General features: G+C 38.3%; 3 protein-coding genes and 1 long non-coding RNA gene across 5 annotated transcripts; 1 reads left to right on the top strand and 3 right to left on the bottom strand.

Moving 5' to 3' along the window:
- Positions 1–32: 32 nt before the first annotated feature.
- On the bottom strand, positions 33–3309 carry LOC137183122 (uncharacterized). The gene is made up of 2 exons (XR_010928413.1): positions 3079–3309; positions 33–1185 (listed from the first exon to the last, which is right to left on the bottom strand). It is a non-coding gene; the product is annotated as an uncharacterized lncRNA (long non-coding RNA).
- On the top strand, positions 2624–7844 carry chid1 (chitinase domain containing 1). Its single transcript, XM_067589913.1, has 12 exons — positions 2624–3055; positions 3280–3423; positions 4319–4451; positions 4533–4577; positions 4685–4791; positions 4879–4940; positions 5056–5145; positions 5248–5349; positions 5525–5674; positions 5760–5840; positions 5928–5970; positions 7016–7844. Exons 1-12 carry the CDS (start codon positions 2951–2953, stop codon positions 7112–7114), a joined length of 1161 nt encoding a protein of 386 aa, XP_067446014.1. The 5' UTR covers positions 2624–2950; the 3' UTR covers positions 7115–7844.
- Positions 7390–12612, bottom strand: gatd1 (glutamine amidotransferase class 1 domain containing 1). Its single transcript, XM_067589917.1, has 7 exons — positions 12427–12612; positions 11496–11572; positions 8674–8779; positions 8456–8563; positions 8277–8368; positions 8080–8173; positions 7390–7996 (listed from the first exon to the last, which is right to left on the bottom strand). Exons 1-7 carry the CDS (start codon positions 12473–12475, stop codon positions 7881–7883), a joined length of 642 nt encoding a protein of 213 aa, XP_067446018.1. The 5' UTR covers positions 12476–12612; the 3' UTR covers positions 7390–7880.
- Positions 12613–12696: 84 nt separating this feature from the next.
- Positions 12697–18600, bottom strand: cd151 (CD151 molecule). 2 transcript variants are annotated; one of them, XM_067589914.1, is made up of 9 exons: positions 18443–18600; positions 17307–17391; positions 16477–16668; positions 15814–15888; positions 15333–15353; positions 14890–14994; positions 13984–14139; positions 13809–13895; positions 12697–13672 (listed from the first exon to the last, which is right to left on the bottom strand). In XM_067589914.1, the coding sequence occupies exons 2-9, from the start codon at positions 17388–17390 to the stop codon at positions 13613–13615; spliced, it is 780 nt and encodes a 259-aa protein (XP_067446015.1). In that variant the 5' UTR covers position 17391; positions 18443–18600; the 3' UTR covers positions 12697–13612. The 2 variants fall into 2 exon arrangements, with proteins under 2 accessions (XP_067446015.1, XP_067446016.1); XM_067589915.1 differs by lacking the exon at positions 15333–15353.
- Positions 18601–18687: the final 87 nt, after the last annotated feature.

The following is an 18687-nucleotide window of genomic DNA, read 5'->3' on the forward strand; positions in this document are numbered from 1 at the left end:
TATATATATATATATATATATATATATATATATATATATATATATATATATATATATATATATATATATATATATATATATATATAGGGAGAAGGATCCTGAAGATGGAGCTGCCAGGCAAGAGGAGAAGAGGAAGGCCAAAGAGGAGTTTTATGGATATGGTAAGGGATGCAGGTCATTGATGTGACAGAGGAAGATGCAGAAGACAGGAAGAGATGGAAACAGATGATCTGCTGGGGCGACCGTAATGGGAACAGCTAAAAGAAGGAAAAGCAGTAGACACACAACTCTAGAGTTGAAAATTTTGTTTGTTGAGTGTTACAGCTGATAAAAATCCATGCTGCACACATGAAATTCAATAGCAAACTGTATGATGGCTACTGCATCCAATGACAGTCTGAAGAGCAGCATATGTGTATATTCCATCAAACAAGACGATAAACCTCTTCACAGACTTCAGATCTGTCAAATTATAGTCTATTTGTTAGTATTAACTGTCCTCTTTGTTTTTTTAGTTTTTTCTGTGATGCCATATCTTTCAGTTTAGAGTCCGGCTTCCTTTGCAGATAAGCTTTCTTGTTGGGATCCATGGATTTGTCTTTCTTCCCACTGCCAGCATAAAGAACCCCTCCTTGCATATTCTCATCTGAACATGAGACTTGGCTTTATCTGACCTGTGTTGCAATTTCTTACATTTAAGCTGTCCAGCTCTGGATGCCTCACTGAAAGTTTCTGACACAGAAGATCAACCTTCACAGAAACACACACATGAAAACCATTATTCAGGTATTTTCATAAACTACTCTTTTTTTTTTTTTTTAAATTAACTTTACAAAACATTTACTTTGTTAGGAGTTTTATTTTTCTTAATGTGAATGTGTGAATCTTAACAAATAAAGTTCTATATTATTACAATAATAACACAGTAGTAGTTGAGTTATGACATATTCAAGGTACAGTTTCTCAAATCAATGACTTGTAAATTGTACAGTGCAATAACAGCTATGTCTTTAGTTTTAACACTAGCTTCAGTCAAGGCCTGTATGTGCAGTTCGTCTATGTCTTCCTCACCTGAAGAAACAGTGAACACAGTGTTGGGTCCCACACCACACAAACTGTTATTTATTTTAAAAAAATGTCTCACCTTGATTGACTTTGGACTGATCATTGTGCTTTAATTTGACTCTGAAAGCACAAAACAATATACTGTCATTTATGATGATATTTTCTTTTATTACATTTTTGTGTGGAAAACATTGTAGGCAATTTTGTGTCTCTGGAGGATGTTTGTGAAGTCTGAAAAAATAAACATTGATTTCAGGGTGTTTAGATTTGTAACAGCTTGTTTTGTGTTTGAATCTGAAAGATATATACAGGCAGGTAGGTTGTAAGATACAATTAAGTTGCATTATGGGAAGTGTAGGATCCAGTATTTTGGGATTTTAGCAGAGATGTTTGGATTGAATATAACAGATTTTTCCCCCCAATAAAGTTAAAGAAATTCATATTTAAATTTTACACAGGTTCTATTCCTGCAATGAATTCATTCACAATTTTAGACTTGATGTTTCCCCTTCTTCTTCAATAACGAGGTTGAGTCCTTTCCCCATTTATTTTATGTCTGTGCTCATTCAAGTAACTTTTGGACTCAGATTTCCTTATTAATCTGGGAGACTCATAAGGTCTTGGTCCCTATTACAGAAAATATAGTCTTATTTTTGAATGTACAGTCTAACAACAAAGAAGTTGATAATTCGATAAAACTGCCTTGTCTCTCGGGCAAACATCATATTCACAAAGCCAGATTTCTTCAGTTTCTTCCAAACAAAAACTTGTTTTATGTTGAACTTCAGACTTTGATGATTCTGTCTGCAGAGTATCTAAAAAACAAAAAAAAACTTAAAAGACATCTCATCTCTTGAGAAACATTGTGAACATTACTGCTAGATTATTTAAGCTGGTTTGCAATATTATTTATGTATTTTTCTTAACTTAATTTCTGTATTATGTATCGTTTAACATTGTATGATTTTTATATCTGCTTGTTTTTTGAGATTATTTTATTTTATCTCTAATATTCCTTGTACAGTTATTTGTATTGTAATACAGCATTAATATGTTGTTAATAAAGTTAAAGAAAAAAAAGATCTTCCTAGGATGGCGAAGTCATGACCCGCCCTACTCTGCCTCTGATTGGTTGATACCCGTTGCCTTCGTTGGTTGGGTTGGTTAAGTTTAGGTATGATGAGTGTGATTGGTTAAGGTTAGGGTAAGAATATCAGGGTAAGCCAATCAAAGGCAGAGTGGGGCGGGTCATGACTTCGCCGTCCTAGGACAAAAAAAGTCGTTGCGTACCGGAAACCCGATTTGTTCTACGCAGGTGCGAAATGCTAGCTTGTCAACATGCTAGCCGTACTGCCACCTATCTGTTCCCGATATATTTTTCCTAGGATGACGAAGTCATGACCTGTCATACTCTGCCTCTGATTGGCTTACTCTAATATTCTTACCCTTATTCTAACCAATCACACTCCTCATGCCTAAACCTAGCCAATCCAACTAACGAAGGCAACGAGTACTAGCCAATCAGAAGCAGACTAAGGCAGGCCATGACTACGCCATCCTAGAAAAAAAAAATGTTCCGATGACTTCTCTTCTCGTTGACGCTCCAGAAACACGTTGAGCCAAGTTGTCAATCAAACTGGTATAAACCGTTGAGCAGCCACAGCCAGTTGTTTCCTATGATCCAGGCTATATGGTTTAGCAGTGTGAACGAGGCTGTTTATGCTCGTTCTGTGTGATTTTCAGCCCACAGCAGGAAATGCTGCTTTTTAATCTGCCAGATCTCAGTCAGGAAGGAAGCACTTGTACTGCAAATCTGCAGACCTGAGCTAATCTATAGTTAACTGCTTCACGACCCCTTTATTATTTTTTGACTGCCTTTTTGGAAATGAAAACGACGTTGTTCCTGTTGCACGCCATCTCATGCTGCTGGTTGGTCAGTGCCACACTTTCAAAAACGGATGCAAAGAAGTCGCATAAAGCTGAAGCTGAGGTGAGTTAACTTCTGGTCTTTACCTTGAAATGGATGTGAGGAGCCTTCACTGTCAGGCCGTTCAGGTCTTCCTCTGTCTGCCTGCCATGTCACTGGACTCTCATGTATTGTCAAGAATCAGTGACCTTTATCATCACCTGTCATTTGTCCAGTCATGATGTTGGTAATCTTGATAAAAACCTGTCACTGAAATGTGCTCTTTTCTCTTTGATCACACTGTTTAGACATCTCCAGCAGAGTTGTCTGTGTTGGAGAGAGGACTTGTGGTGTCAGACCCTCACTGGAAAGACATAGTGAAGGAGGAAAAGAGACACAGTACTAATATTAAGAAAACCTTTCAAGGACCAGTGCTTGGATATGTCACACCTGTAAGTCTGAAACAGTCACTAACAACATCTTTCTCACTTGCTGCTGTTTAACAAAGAATGCGCTTTAACCAGTTCGCAACACTATTATCACCGCAGTAAAGGAAAGATGTAATATTTTAACAAGTCTGTCCAAACACCCATATGTATAATGGAAAAGTTACTTTGCTGTAATCATTGTTCCAGTTTGTGTTGGCTGTGAAGTCATTAAAATTCAGTCCTCTTCCTGTGCAGGAAATGCATGTGTTTCTTCCAAAGTTATAGTCTTTTTAGTGTGAAATTATGTCATCAGACAATTTCCGTGTCAGATCAGACAAGATAAGGCGACTAAGAAATAATCTCATACTGAAAGGAGTGTAACTTTGGAAGAGCCAAAACTATTAGTTGATTAATCGATAAGTTGATGAACAGATTCAATACATTTATTTATTCAGAGGAATCTATCTGAGAAGCTGCCCAGTACAACCACAGTCTGATCTGCCGGCCACTGAGCGGCTCCACTGGACGGAGCAGTTGGGGTTAAAGGCCTTTGCTCAAGGGCACCTCAGCGGTGGTAATGAGGGAGAGGCAAGCTTTCCCCATCCAGATTTATCCTGCCAGTCTTGGGGATTTAACCGGCAACCTTCTGATCACAAGCTCGCTTCTCCCCTAATTAATCTGCGACTGTTTTGATAAGAGATTGATCATTTAAACCATTTTTCAAGCTAAAATGTCAAATATTTGCTTATTCCAGCTTCATCACTGGCAGGATTTCATGCTTTTCTTTGTCCTATTGTAGTAAATTGAAAATCTGTGGGTTGTATTATTGTTGTCTGGCAGCGATGTGAACCTATCCCATAATGTTTTATATGTAGGTTGGTTGTTTTGAAAATTATTTCTTATTTCTCCCTTCCTCCAGTGGAATTCCCACGGCTATGACGTTGCCAAGATATTTGGCTCTAAACTAACTTCAGTGTCTCCGGTGTGGCTTCAACTTCGCAGAAGAGGACCTGAAACCTTTGATGTTACGGGACTCCATGACCATGATCCAGGTAGAGGGCCCACATCACTTAATTAACTCTTGTCTTTACAAATGACTTGTGTAAGGTAAAACAATCTTTTTGTCTTTCCAGGCTGGGTCAAATCTGTGCGCAAATCTAACAAAAAAGTCCGGCTGGGTGAGTAGATGTTGTCCTTTCCACTGCCCACAAATCCAACTCATGTGAACCCTGCAAGCGGTTTCGGATAAGACTTCATAGTTTCTTTACATTTTCTCTACCTTCAGTGCCTCGGCTGTTATTTGATGGTTGGTCTTACCAGGATTACATGACCGTGCTGGGGAGTGAAGATGAGATTGAGGAGCTGGGAAGTGAGCTGGTGGACGTTGCAAAGGTAACAAAGTGATGTATTTACCTTTTACTCCCCTGCAACTGTGCTGTATTTGTACTGTTTAATTCTAATCAAGCTCTGACCCTGCAGACCGAAGGTTTCGATGGTTTCACCTTGGAGCTCTGGAGCCAGCTGGGAGGCAATAAAAGGAAGTGAGTTATTCTATTTACACATCCTTCCTTATGTTGTTATATTATCATTTCCTCTGAGACGACTCAAGGGTGCAGTGCAGATAAACAAGCATTATGCATAATCTCTTTCATGCAGGGAGCTGGTGCATTTGGTGAAACACATATGTGAATCTTTGAAGGCCAAAAGATTAGACTGCATCCTCGTTATTCCACCAGCTGTGACAAGGTGAATAAAATTTGCTTTCTGCCAGTGTAAATACAAAACAAAAAACAACCTTAAATCATTGCTGACTGTCCTTTATGTCTACTTTATCTTTGTCGTGATCAGTACCGGGCAGCCAGGTATGTTTGGCAGGGAGGAGTTTGAGCAGCTGGCCCCAGTCGTCGATGGATTCAGCCTCATGACGTACGACTACTCCAGCGGTGCCAGGTGAGGATCACAGACACAAGTGATGTCCAATAAATTTCATTAATTCATTATGGATAAAATGGAAATACTTAAGATGATAAGATGATCTGAAAAACTGAAAGCAGCAACAAGATTCACAGCGTTGTCACACACTGACACTGACTGGTTTATGTGTGTGTGTGTGTGTTTTTAATAGGCCGGGCCCGAGCTCTCCCCTTCCCTGGGTGAGAGACTGCGTCCTCCAGCTCGCACCCAACACTCAGTGGAGGCAAAAGATCCTGCTTGGACTCAATTTGTACGGCCTTGATTTTGCAGGCCAGGGCACAGAGCCTATCCTAGGGGGAAGGTAAGATAATATTGTGACTACTGCTGGAATTTATTCACATTTGTGTGTTCAAAGTCTGACATGTTTCGTCTCTGAATTTCTGCAGATACATTGAGATTTTGCGGGAAAACAGGCCAAAACTTCTCTGGGATGAATTGTCTGGAGAGCATTATGTCAATTACAAGAGGTGATGATGGTGTAATACTTTAAATGAACAAATATTGGCTTCCGACAGCATCATTTAAAAATCCGTGTCCTTTCCCTTTCATTTCAGGAGCAATGCTGTTAAGCATGTGGTGTACTATCCATCGCTGAAGGTAAAACTCTTTTACATTTTAAGTTAAGTAAGTTTCTGAGTAAAAACAGAAGCAACGTAGGGACTTTTGTTGAACAGCTGCCGCTGTGGCCATAAATAACAGGAATTAACATATTATGGTGTAATGATAAATGCTAAAACATAGGCTGATACCACAGTAGCACAAGTAGAGAAGAGTCATTAAGTCAGAGAGGTGACTCATTCATGTCAGTTACACAACAGTATCTGTCTAAAGTTTGCAAACAGACCGGATAAAGCTAAAGAGGAAAAAAAGTGAGCAAGGGTGAGTTTTGTTGCTTTTGAAATTAATTTTTATATGTAAGAGGAAGAATGTATTTTTTTCTTCTTTAAAAAGTTACATAGTCTCACTTTAAAACTAATTGGCACTTTATTATTTTGGAAGAAATAGTTATTAAAGAGGTCTGTTTCACTCTTAAATCACAGTTAAGTTGCCTAATTTACAAAGTATGATTTAAGCTTTACATTCACAGATGTAAACTAATGGCAAAAGTTGAGCTTGGCAGTTGTTAACTTTTCACACACTCTTCATAAAAAAACAGTAGCAATGCTTTTCTAATAACAAGGCAAATCATTTACCAACATTTATCATTCGTCTGGTCTCATCATCTGACTTGCACTACTTCACCTCTACGTCAAACACCATTTACAGTAATTACAGCACTTAGTATATGCACTTTGTAATATATGAGTGCGCCCTTATGTTATTGCTGATACAGATAGTTATCTGGGTACTCTATTTGCAGATAGTTTTTCATGTTTTGCTTTTTTATAGACCTTCTGATGTATGAAATATGAAAAACTAAGTGATTCATGTGAAGTTTTAAAAAGCAGTGATGTAAACCTGATTAATATTCCTCCACCTGCTCATACATTATCTAGCAGGTGCACGGCAAAGCAATCATGTCTTCTTAAACTTTTATCATAACTTTTAGTTATTCCTTGAGTAGTTTCCACTTTATGAACTCAAGTGATGTTTTCATTAAGTTTACTGCTGGAAAATTAACATTATTTCAATACTTTTACAGTCAATCTACCTGAGGATCTCCTTAGCTACTGAACTGGGTACTGGAATTTCCTTATGGGAGTTAGGACAAGGACTGGATTACTTCTATGATCTCCTATGAGAGCTGGACTTGTTTGAGAAGACTGTGGACCTTGAATCATCAGCACATGGATTTTCTTTTTCCTGATCATGGTACACCAAAAATTCATATGCTGTATGGAAGTACCCATTTTCTCTATTTTGTTTTGGAGTAAGTGACATGAACTCTGAAACGAGCCGTTGACGGGGGTTTAGTTAATATTCAACTTGTTTGTGGGTCATGAGGGGGTGTTGAGAAATCTGGTTTACAGGAGTGGAATTGGAGTTTGTTGATTTAAAATATTGTGGGGAACAATAGGTACTTCAGTTTGTTTTATTCCTTTTCATTACTGATATTGTGAAAAAAAAAAAAATCTTGTACTTGTACAGTTCAGTCAGAGTGCAGTAACACATGTCCATTCAACAGCCGGCGCATGTTCATCAATATGTATAAAGTTTCAAACAAGGATATATTATGTTGAGTTCATGTCATATCTGCAGCTTCTCTTCAGTCCAAATCCAGAATCTTCTGCTGTTTTGCTGACTGATGCCAACAAACATTTCTGCTCTTGGATCAAGTTTTGTCATTTTTACATTTTCTAATCAAGACATTTGATTGTGTGACTTTTATTGGGTTTATGATAACAGCATTGACAAGTAAAGACGTTGAATTTACAGGGTTGCTAAACATTTGTTCTGACCCAGCATCTTCCAATATTTGTATGAGATGGATATTTGTTTAATTACATTAATATAAATGTGGAACAACTCAACTGATGAATGTCAGTGATCCTGCTGTAAATCTTTTATTACTTGGCACTAAAGAGGAGGATTAGATTATTTACAGCGAGTGAGGTCGACTGCATATTCTGTCCAGTTATTAGATGTCTGTCGATGACTACGTGCACAGCATCTTCTTGACTTGCTGGAAAACAAAGAGATAAATATAAGAGGGTTTTAGTTTTAGAAATACTTGTTAAGTATTTACCAATTTACAGGTAAACTCACCTGTGTAGGATCCACCACTATCCTTCACAAAGTCTTCCACAATCAAGGGCAAATTGGCAAAGTCTGGCCTCCGCACCAGTTCAAACACTGATGGCTTTCAACAAAAACAGATACCGTTACTAAATACATTGAACACCAGGTAAATGCATAAATATCTTTGTGTATATTCCCCATATGTATACTAGAGGGACACTAACCCCCGTTAAACTGTAGCCGCTGAAGATCCACCTCTGTCCCTCAGTGGCACAACACAGCGCCGATACTCCTTGTCCGACTGCACACACAGGTTCTGCCCACAGAGAAAAAACAACCTGCGTCCACATTCATCGCACATATAGATTACAGACTGAATGCTTTTAAGATGAGCCTCACTAACTTTGGTGAGAGATGAAGTGTGTGAGAATGCGGTGCAGAGAGCCACTGTGTGCCAAGTCATTCAGCGCTCCAGGACAGTCCGGGATGAGCAGCGCCTGATATCGAGCACCTGGAAAAAGGGTCATCATGACATAAGTGAGCAGAGTCCAACCAGCAGCAGCTACAACAGAAGCAGCAGACATGAAAACAGTCAAATGACCCTGAAGTTAATATTCTTACCATCTATAGATTCAAGTTTGGCTGGTGTTGCGTAGGGTTTCACATTGAAGTCCTGCACCCATCTGGCAGTGCTTTCATCCACTCCGACAAAGTCTATAGGCTTCCCCTGCAATTAAAAAAAAAACACTTCACATGTGAACTCAGTACAGAGCAACAAAAGAAGTGCTAGAGTTACATGCTGTTGCCAACGCTGGGGGAAGAATTAAGAAGTTAACTCATCTATTTTCAAGTAGGAAGTTGCATCTTATGTCAATGACCTTGCAGAAGCCTGCAGTCGAGCTGAAATGCTAAAATGTTGAAACCAATATTTAAAGCTTATATTTGGTTGCTTGGTACTCCAGTTCTAATCACTACAAACATGTTTCCACCTTCTTTGACTGTGGAAAAGGCAGCTTACTCTGTTCAGTGAAGAAAACAAACCCGATAAAATGAGAAACCTCAAACAACTGGTTGTTGATTTTGGATGTTCAGTCCCTAACAGACAGAAGGACTTTGTTTTATTAAAAGCATGTGTAAAACAATTGTAGTCCTTTCTAAGAGATATTCCCACCTGGCACAAGCTACCTGTGTTTGAAGGACCATTAAGTAGGATTTAGTGGCATCTAGTGGTGAGGTTGCAGATTGCAACCAGTTGAATACCCCTCAACCTCCCTTCCAAGTGTGTAGGAGAACCTATGGTGGCTGCGAAAAATGCAAAAGGCCCTCTTTATAGCCAGTGCTTGGTTTGTCCATTCTGGACTACTGTAGAAATGTGGCAGTGCAACATGGCGGGCTCCATGGAAGATCTGCTTCCTATGCAGATATAAAGGGCTCAATCAACAAAAACACAACGATTCTTATTTTCAGTTGATTATACACTAATTACAACATACTTATGAATATTATATTCCATTTCTACCAATAGATCCATCTATATCTTATACACTGATCCTTTAAAATCTACACATGGGTGACGCATTAAAGATAAATCTACATAAACTGTCTTGGTAACATGTTGAGCCACAAGCATCAAAAACAGCTTCAACGGTCCTTGACAAGTCTCTGGTACACCATTCTTCCAAAAGATATTCCCTCATTTGGTGTTTTGATGACGGCCGGGGAGAGCGCTGATTAACATGTCACTCCAAACTAGTCAGAGTCATATCAGGAAGCCATCATCATCGTTTTCAAGTGGATCCCAAAACATGCAATCATTAAAAATCTCCCATAGGTGTTCAGCTGGGTTGAGATCTGGTGACTATAAAGGCCTTAGCGTGTGATTCACATCACCTTCATACTAATCAAACATTCAGCGACCCCTCGTGCCCTGCGGATCCTAGAAGACACTACTCCCATGACATAGGATGAAGGTGATCACTCAGAATAACTTTGTTGATGTTGAAAATTGTTGAAATCATGTCAGGGAAATACTCCCAGGATGTGCAATCAATATATTTTTATGCTCATTTATTCAAGTCTCTCTCTAAAATGTTTTTTTTTTAATTCATACTTCACTTGGATGTTTGAGCTTCACTGTGCAGAATGATGTATGTGCAGAGTTTGACACTAGGAAGCTGTTTTATCTGCTGAAAGAGGAAAGACTCTGTGCTCACCTTAAATCTGAGTTTAAGGTGTAATAGGTAAGCAAGTAAGAGTGTTGTTTTATAATAATCATGACTAGTTTGAAAGCCAATCGTGGTCCAATATTCAATTTACACAAGTATGATGTGAAAATGTGAAGCCTCTAGTGCACATACACTGAAAATGGACTTCAGTGAAGTAGTGGGTCCAGTAGTATCTTTTGTCCAGTAGTTAAACTTTTGATATATTTGCCTATTCATATATTCTGGATTTTCTTAATGAGGGAGAAGGAGTAGCAGACACAAATTATTATTCAGAGTTTTTGTATAAGTCAGTTAAGTCAGTCAGGTGTCCATATGAACACTGAAAGAGGTTTTCTCGCTGTAATCATTCCTCCTGTTCATACTAAAGATCTGATTCACATGTTCTTTCATTGTAAGTGATGGGGGCCAAAGAAAATGCATTTAAAAGTTTATCTGAAGCTTATATGAAGTTTCAGCAGTTCTGAGTTAGTGATATCAAGTGGATATCTGACACAATTACAGCTTACTATACTATACTATAGTAAACTATAAAGCTGAGAGGTCTCTGTTAGACAGAAGTGAGGTGTTGTAGAGAGTTATTGCTTTGGGAAATCTTTCCTGCCCAAAGCAATAACTATTTACAACACCTCATCTCTGTCTAACAGAGAACCCTCAGCTTCATGTCTCAACCGATCTCTATTTTGCTCCTTCAATAACTTTGCTCATCTTGAATTTGCACATCTTTACACACTTGTCTAATAATAGTTTGTTTTATTATATTCTTTATATTGTGTTGTATATGGGTTGTGTTTATATCTCTATAGATATACAGTTCTCTATTCTGGGGTTGATATGTATATTTACTGAGTATTTGCTGTCCATGCAATGCCTAGATAACCTGCTGATGTAACAGTAGAATTTCCCAATTTCGGAGATCAATCAATCAATCTATGTATCTGTCCGCCTGTCTGTCCATTTTGTAAGACATTTACTATCTGACAGAATTTTAAAGTGTTTTTATTCCACTAGTGTCTCATCCTGAGAAAGCAGGTCAACCTGTAAACTCACTGGCTGGACTTTTATATGAGGACACGATGATAAAGAACTTTTGTAAAACAGGTGAAGAGGGTTTTCCAAACGGTTGCCATAGACAACGTGAGGGTCACAGACAGGAGTTAATGGCTGAGACAGTAGGAAGTGTCACTAGGCTGCGTATTTTTCAATTATAAAGAGACTTACCCCAGGTGTGGCTGTCTGGAGGTTAAACGCTGAGGTACAAAGACTGAAGGACTGATGGAAAGACTTTGCTGACACCCCTGAATGAACAAAACACATCGGGTTAAAGCGCAACAGAGAATTTAGGTTACACCTACAGAAAAAATAGAGCAAAACTAACAAGTAAACATATAATTAGCTAAATTATGAACAATTAAGCTCTCATATTGGTACAAAATTGACTCAACACTAGCGACAATACTGTTAGCTTCCAATTCAGAGTTAAGGGAAACATAAAAAAGATATTTAGTGGCTGATTCTCTGTTTTCACCATTTACACTTTATTTTTACACCTTTATTGTGCTCATGAAAACAGAAAAAAGGCCGATTTCACTGTTTTTCCACCATCCAGACCCTATTAGACCAGGTCCAGATCAAAAACCACTATACTTGGACTTGTCAAATCTGGACTAGATTGACAAGGAGACTCCAGAGACTCATTAAAACTACCTAGTCTGATGTGGTCTGGATGGGGAAAAGAAGTGAAATACCCCTTTTTTATTTTTCACTAATAGAATCAAGGTTTCACAAATTTGACACTGTGTGTTAATGAGTCTCTGGAGTGTCCTTGGTAATCTAGTCCAGATTTGAAAGGTATAAATTTAGTGGGTTTTGATCTGGAGCTGGTCTGATGTGGTCTGGATGGGGGAAAAAAGCAGTGAAATCGCCCTTTTCTCTGTTATGCAAATCTGAAAGTGGGTTTAAATAGCAGTAAAGCTTTTGCTACGATGTCTAACAATTTTTCATATGTGCAAGTGGTAAAAAAAAAACCGAATAATCAGCCGCTAAATATCATTATTTATGAATCAGAAGCTGACTTCAGCGTCGTTACTTTGTCAGTTACTCATCTTCATTTAACTGACGACACCTCAACCGTTAAAGCAAATAAACTCACCTTGAGGAGAAGCACTCGCCACTATCAGACATGTTGGCTTCGCAGACATTTCATTTATCTCTGTGTTCCCTCCACATGAAATATTTTAGCTTGTTTGAAATGAATAAGAAGACATTTGTGGATAAAATCATGCAAGAGAGAAACAGGAAGTGAGAGGAGGAAGTGCTGTCAATCAGCTGACAACAACATCCGCTACAAGGATTTCAGAATAAAAGTTCAATGTCACAAGCAGGAGAAGACAACATGATCAGTGTGATTGATTGGCAATCGTAAATGGCAAATATCATTTATTGGTATCTCAACAAACAAACAATCATTTAAATATTATTTTATAATCATAGCTTTGGTAAAAACTGCGTGATATACATAAAAAAATAAGCTAGATAAACAAAAAGACCAACACTGATTCCAGATGTAGCCACAGCAGCATGCTCATTGTCTGCTATTTAAAATGCAGCCTTTGGTTACAAGTTCATCCTCACATCATTCTCTTTAACATAAAGGAAGATACTGAAAGCATGCATTGGGATTTTCCAGAAAGAGAACAGTGCTGTCCAGCAGCATGACAGTATCACTGTACTAAGGACTAAGTTTGATAAACTTCACTTCAGCTAGCACCTAATGCCTTGCAGGTTTCTATGGATCATGGTCGTGGACCACCTCCTGCCATGATCCTGCTTGATGTCCATGCCTGCTATTATTATTATAAGTCATATTTCTATTGTTATTATTGTTCTTATTGTTGTTGCTGTGCTTCTCTGTGTCTCTCTCCCCCCTCTCCACCTCCCTCTTTCTCCCTCAACCCAAGCGGTCAAGGCAGATGGCCGCCCACCTAGAGCCCAGTTTTGCTTGAAGTTTCTTCCTGATAAAAGGGAGTTTTTCCTTGCTGCTGTCGCCAAGTGCTTGCTCATGGGGGAATGTTGGGTCTCTGTAAATTAAAGAGCCTAGACCTGCTCTATGTAAAAAGTGTCCTGAGATAACTTCTGTTGTGATTTGGCGCCATATAAATAAAATTGACATGACTTGATTATCTTTAGTGTGTGCATTTTGCAAATCATCATGTCATAACTTGAGGTCACAACTTCACAGAATCACAGAAATATGTAAATTGGAGACATTTAAGTATCTAACCAAACATTTTGGCAATGCATGATATGACACATGTGATATTTGAGTAGTCCAAAAATCAGTATGGCTCTTCTTTCAAATTTCGATAAAGGCAGCAAGTAAACATCATCCCCACAAGCTGAAAGAAAAACACAAGATGAACTTGTTAGTTCCACACTGCAAACAGAAACAACCATTTTTCACAGTACAGCTGCTGGTGTTTGGCACACTATTTAAAAGTATGTTCATTTTAACTTTGGTGGTTAGGACTTTACCTGTAAAAATGCAATCCCAATGCCCACTGCACCAAGAATATATAACTGACTCAGGATGAAGTCCTCCAATTTCTTAATGCAGCCTCCCTGTGAGCACAAGGAAAGGAAAGAGATTACAATCCTTTATTATTACAGTGAAATAGTTTTCCACAGACAACTGGACAGTTGTACTGACCTCCACTTTGTAGATATTGGAGGGATGGTCCCTAACGCCACAGAGGTCACTTGGGGTTTTACAACAGCTGTCAGGAACGAGTCTCCTGTTCTCTGCTGCCCGGATCCACACACTGTCTCTCCAGTCAGAGGAGCTGTTACTGCCGCAGCACTTAAACTGAGAGGCAGCCAGTGCAGAGAGGAAAGGAGGATAGAAAAAGATGAGGGTGAGGACGGTGACTAACCTTAATTTGATTCTCAACTATCATTTAAATTATCTGATCAAACTGACAGTTTGTACTGAAGTTACCTGGTTTTTTTCCCAGTCATTTAAAGGACATGTTCACAATTTTTCATGTCCGTCTGAAAACAACAGTCTGGTGTCCAAATGAACATTTAAATGTTTTTTTTTCTTGCCATAATCATTCCTCCTGTTCATACTGACCACCAGAAGATCCCTTTATAATGCACTTACAATGTAAGTGATGGAGGCCAAAATTCACAAGCTTCTTCTGTGCACAAATGTATTTAAAGGTTTATCTGAAGCTAATATGAAGCTTCAGCTGTCTGTATTAGTGAAATCAAATAGATATCTTTCAACATTTCAGTCTTTTAAGTGCCAAAGTCCCTCTTTTTGTTACTATACATCTACGGCAGCTCAACGGGGAAACACAAAGAAGGAATATTATGCTAAAAAGACTGTAAATGTGGCAATTATCCTCTTGATATCACTAACTCAGACTGCTGAAGCCTCATATAAGCTTCAGATAAACTTTTAAATGCATGTTTGCACAAAATGACTGTGTGGAAGACAGACTTGAAAAATTGTGAACTTATCCTTTAAGTATTACTTTTTGTCAGTCTGGCAGCTGGTCGCCTCGCCATAAAATCAGCTGTGATTTAAACACAGATTATCCCACTTCCACACCTCTTGATGAAGCTTGTCCACAGCGTGCGTGACACTTTCTTCTCCCGGTTGCTGGTATTTATCCTGCATGGTCACCTTCAGGTTCTGTCTCAGTTCCTCATCCAGCTGTGAGACAGAAGCAGCACTTCAGCGATCGCTTACGAGAAAATTGTATCACCTGCAAATCTCCTCCCATCAATAAAAATAGCCCCTGGTCAAGTTTCTTTCCACCCCTGTAACATTCCACTGTACCTGTGCATTGCTCTAACTAAGACTATATGAGCATATACCTCCTCTGACCCCTCTCCCTTTTTCCACATGAGCATTCCTTAAATCTTGTTAAACTTTAAGAATAGTTTTGTTGCTTGACTGACAAGTGCAAAGAGTGACAAATGGACCATCTTATATCAACCTGTTCGAGAAACAGCTTGATATAAAAATGGAATTAAGTGGCAGCAGATTACCTGGTAGCAGAAAGGAAAACACTGGAGCAAGAAAAAGGGGGGAAGAAAGAGAGGTGTGAGAAGGATGGAAAAACAAGACAAACGAAGAACATGCACAGAGAGGCATGCAGAGAAGATTTCACACCAGAGAGTGCAGCAACTTTGGTATTTTATGCTTCTAAGGTGGTAAAAAAAAGTGAAATAGAGATGATGGGGAAAAAAAAGAAGAGTGAATCAATTCAAGGGATAGGGGAATGACATAAATATGCATTAATTAAAAATACAAGCAAAACAAAAACATGTCAGATTTGTAAATATACATATATATGTTGATACTATATACAAAAGAAGATTATAAATTATTACAACTGTTCTGGGTAATACAGAAGCCTTATCAGGAAAATATTTATCTCGGAAATAGCATTATATGCAACTGAAATCTGTCACTACATTTTGGTCAACTGTCTACAAACACACACAAACTGAAGTTAAAATACTTCACCTGTTGATGGTTAATGTAGGCCAACACACCAGCAATGATTTCCAGCAGGAAAATACAGAGCAACAAGATCAAATACTGTAAAGGAGAGATATGAAATGAACAACAACACAGCTGTGAATAATGTCAGAATTTAAGTACTTATAAGCCATTTCAAAAAGCCAAAAGAAAAGGTGTACTCTAGAGAAGAAGTGATTTAATTGCGGGGGAAAAAGTTATTCAGTGCAAAGGTTGCGGTGGATATGGGAATAGAAATAACGTCATAGATCTTGTGTAGTTTTGTTTCTGTATTATATCCTCTTCTCCTCACTGCGTCTGGCTGACTCTCTCACACACTCTGAAGTCCGAGCAGCCGCTTGTGATGCCCTTCATTCCTCTGGCATGACCCGCATTCTAAATCTAACCTCTTAAAGACACACCGTGCATGACTTTGTCTGTTATATCTGACAGCCATGCCTGTCTGACATGATGAGCTGCACTGAATGCAGGTAGATGAGACAGAAGGTCATCAGGGATTTACTTTCAGTACACACAGACTTAGACTAGTGTAAACAGGAACTTAAAAGTGTATTTCCTTGTTTTCTGATTCAACATGATTAAATGGAGTTAATGTCTTAATGTTGACTGAAGTGAAAGGTAATGTTTTATGTGAGTGAACCACCTCACCACAATCAAAAGACTCTTCATCTCATTCAGAGTGGCACAGCAGCCAATAATCCCCGTCACTATCACAACGAGCCCAGCAGCTATCAGGATGTAAGCGGAGGCTGAGTAGAAGCTGGAGTTCAGTAAACTGATGTATTCGCTCTTTTCCACCAGAGTCCACACTCCCACCGCCAGCACAGCCCCTCCGGCAAGCTGAAAGAAAGAACCATTATCAGTCCAATTCAAACCAGATGCTTGTGTCAAGAATGTTGCTAATAATTTTAAAAAAGTTGACGCAAGAGAGACAACGCCTTTCAGCCTCAAGAGATGTGCAGCAACTTTTGTTTATCTGATACATATGAATCACAGTTTCATATCTCTGAGTGCCTACTTTGTTAAAATGTACTGACAGAGTGATACTGGAACTGATTCAGGCTATCTTTAAACAATAAAGTGAAGGAAATTAAAGTAAAGAGAGTAAATAATAAAAGAAATTTAACATGTAATAGATGTACAGCAGATCTAGTATTTTCAGGACAGACAGTATGGACTTTTAATTATTTTAATAATTATTGTAACTCTTGTAACATCGTACAATAAATGATACAACAAACTGAATTTATATCAAGTACATAGAGCATAGTATTATATTTTTATATAAAGAATAAGCTGGTTATTTAATAGAGTGGTTATTCATTCTCATAAATGAATATCTGTGGCATCTGAAGCAAAAAATACATTTATTGCTGCAACAAAAAGTTGATTATTAGTACTAATGTCATTAATAATTACTATGGCACTTATTAGGGCCTGCAACAGTAGGTTTTGCTGTCTTTAATTTGTTAACTTACCCAGAAGAGAACGTTAAAGATAAAAAGTAGATATTTCAGACAAATTGTCCCACACGTCTGTGTTTTTTCTCTGCGTGGTTCCATTCTGAAATGAAAAATTTATATATTAGTACACTGTAAGTCAATATAAAGCGGTGAATCAACAGGCTCCACAGGTAAAAAAAAAAAAAAACAACTGAAAACATTGCCGATTGAAAAACTTTCTGTGGAGAAAACTGTATTGCACAACTGAATTTGCCTCCAAAGAATGAACAAAAGATGCTCAGAGAGCAGGCCAAACCCTCAAAAACTACTGTCATACTACAGTGAAGATTTTTATTGCACAACTTCCCATCTTTGTACTTGCATGACAGCATGCTAAAGCCTATTAGTGCCGTATCTGATTGAAGGTACTCTGCGGTGTACATGTGGGAATTTCCTCTTTCAGTCGGCTTTAGTTCCACCTTTCATGTGAAAAATGATTTACTGTGTGAAGTTCACGCATAACTACAGTACTGTATGTATGAAATGTTCTTACATCATATGATATATTTTTTATGGTTTTATATGTATTACTTTGAAGTTAAAGAACAGTAGACCATAAATTAAAACGTAGTGCATTTCAAACCCGAAAAAAGTTGTCATAACAGAGTATTGGAAAGAGCTCACTGATGAAATTAAATATGTTGTGGGGAAAACATATTTAACAACTTGTGTCACATGTCATCCAGCCGACAGATATATATGTCCACTATCCCAGTAACTTAATCTGATCTTCTCACACTCTCAGTGATATACTGTTGACTTTTGACTCTTACATGAATTAGTCAAAGTCTGTTTTTAATCAGCCTGAACTGAACTTTACTTTTCTTCTATTTTAAGAAACATTATGACTCTGAGCATCTCAGGGGACAGTGATTTAAAACTTTAGAAATCAGTGAACATCTTTCTTTATAAACAAGTCGATACGTTTTAAAGTGACAATAAAAAAACACATCAAAATATGAAAAACATAACCATACAAACAAAATACTGCATGTGTGAATGTATTTGTCAAGCAAAAACAATCCCCCAATGGTCACATTGGGAGTTATTTTTAAACCATTGTGTCATGGAAAAACTCCTCTCCCTTTCCGCTCAGACCAAAGTAATCCTACCTGATTTTAGATGGTGGGCCCCGAAGGATGTAGATTATCGTGGTAACGTCTTCCCAGATCCCTCTAACCCCGGTGTCAATGTTGCTGCTGTCTGAAGGTTAACTGCAACACTGTAAGTTCTCAGTAGACACTCAGACCCTGAGCCTCCGACAACAAGCGTCTCAGAGTCTGTCCTCTTTTGGCAGAGCAGGGCAAAAGCTTTATGAAGTGCATGGCTGCCCCCAACTGGTTTCTCACGCATAAGA

This window comes from Thunnus thynnus, chromosome 5 (genome assembly GCF_963924715.1).
Source record: "Thunnus thynnus chromosome 5, fThuThy2.1, whole genome shotgun sequence".
Classification (NCBI taxonomy): Eukaryota; Metazoa; Chordata; class Actinopteri; order Scombriformes; family Scombridae; genus Thunnus; species Thunnus thynnus.

Bases quoted from the DNA above. Each gene is read 5' to 3' on its own strand.
- chid1 (XM_067589913.1), top strand. From the start codon at position 2,951: ATGAAAACGACGTTGTTCCTGTTGCACGCCATCTCATGCTGCTGGTTG. The intron at 5,841-5,927 runs GTGATGATGGTG...CTTTCATTTCAG, and splicing joins CATTATGTCAATTACAAGAG to GAGCAATGCTGTTAAGCATG. The intron at 5,971-7,015 runs GTAAAACTCTTT...ATACTTTTACAG, and splicing joins TGTACTATCCATCGCTGAAG to TCAATCTACCTGAGGATCTC.
- gatd1 (XM_067589917.1), bottom strand. From the start codon at position 12,475: ATGTCTGCGAAGCCAACATGTCTGATAGTGGCGAGTGCTTCTCCTCAA. The intron at 8,174-8,276 runs GTTAGTGTCCCT...TTTTGTTGAAAG, and splicing joins GCGGCTACAGTTTAACGGGG to CCATCAGTGTTTGAACTGGT. The intron at 7,997-8,079 runs GTGAGTTTACCT...TTTGTTTTCCAG, and splicing joins TAGTGGTGGATCCTACACAG to CAAGTCAAGAAGATGCTGTG.
- cd151 (XM_067589914.1), bottom strand. From the start codon at position 17,390: ATGGAACCACGCAGAGAAAAAACACAGACGTGTGGGACAATTTGTCTG. The intron at 15,889-16,476 runs GTGAGGTGGTTC...TCTCCTTTACAG, and splicing joins TGAAGAGTCTTTTGATTGTG to TATTTGATCTTGTTGCTCTG. The intron at 14,995-15,332 runs GTAATCTGCTGC...TCTGTCTCACAG, and splicing joins GTTTTCCTTTCTGCTACCAG to CTGGATGAGGAACTGAGACA.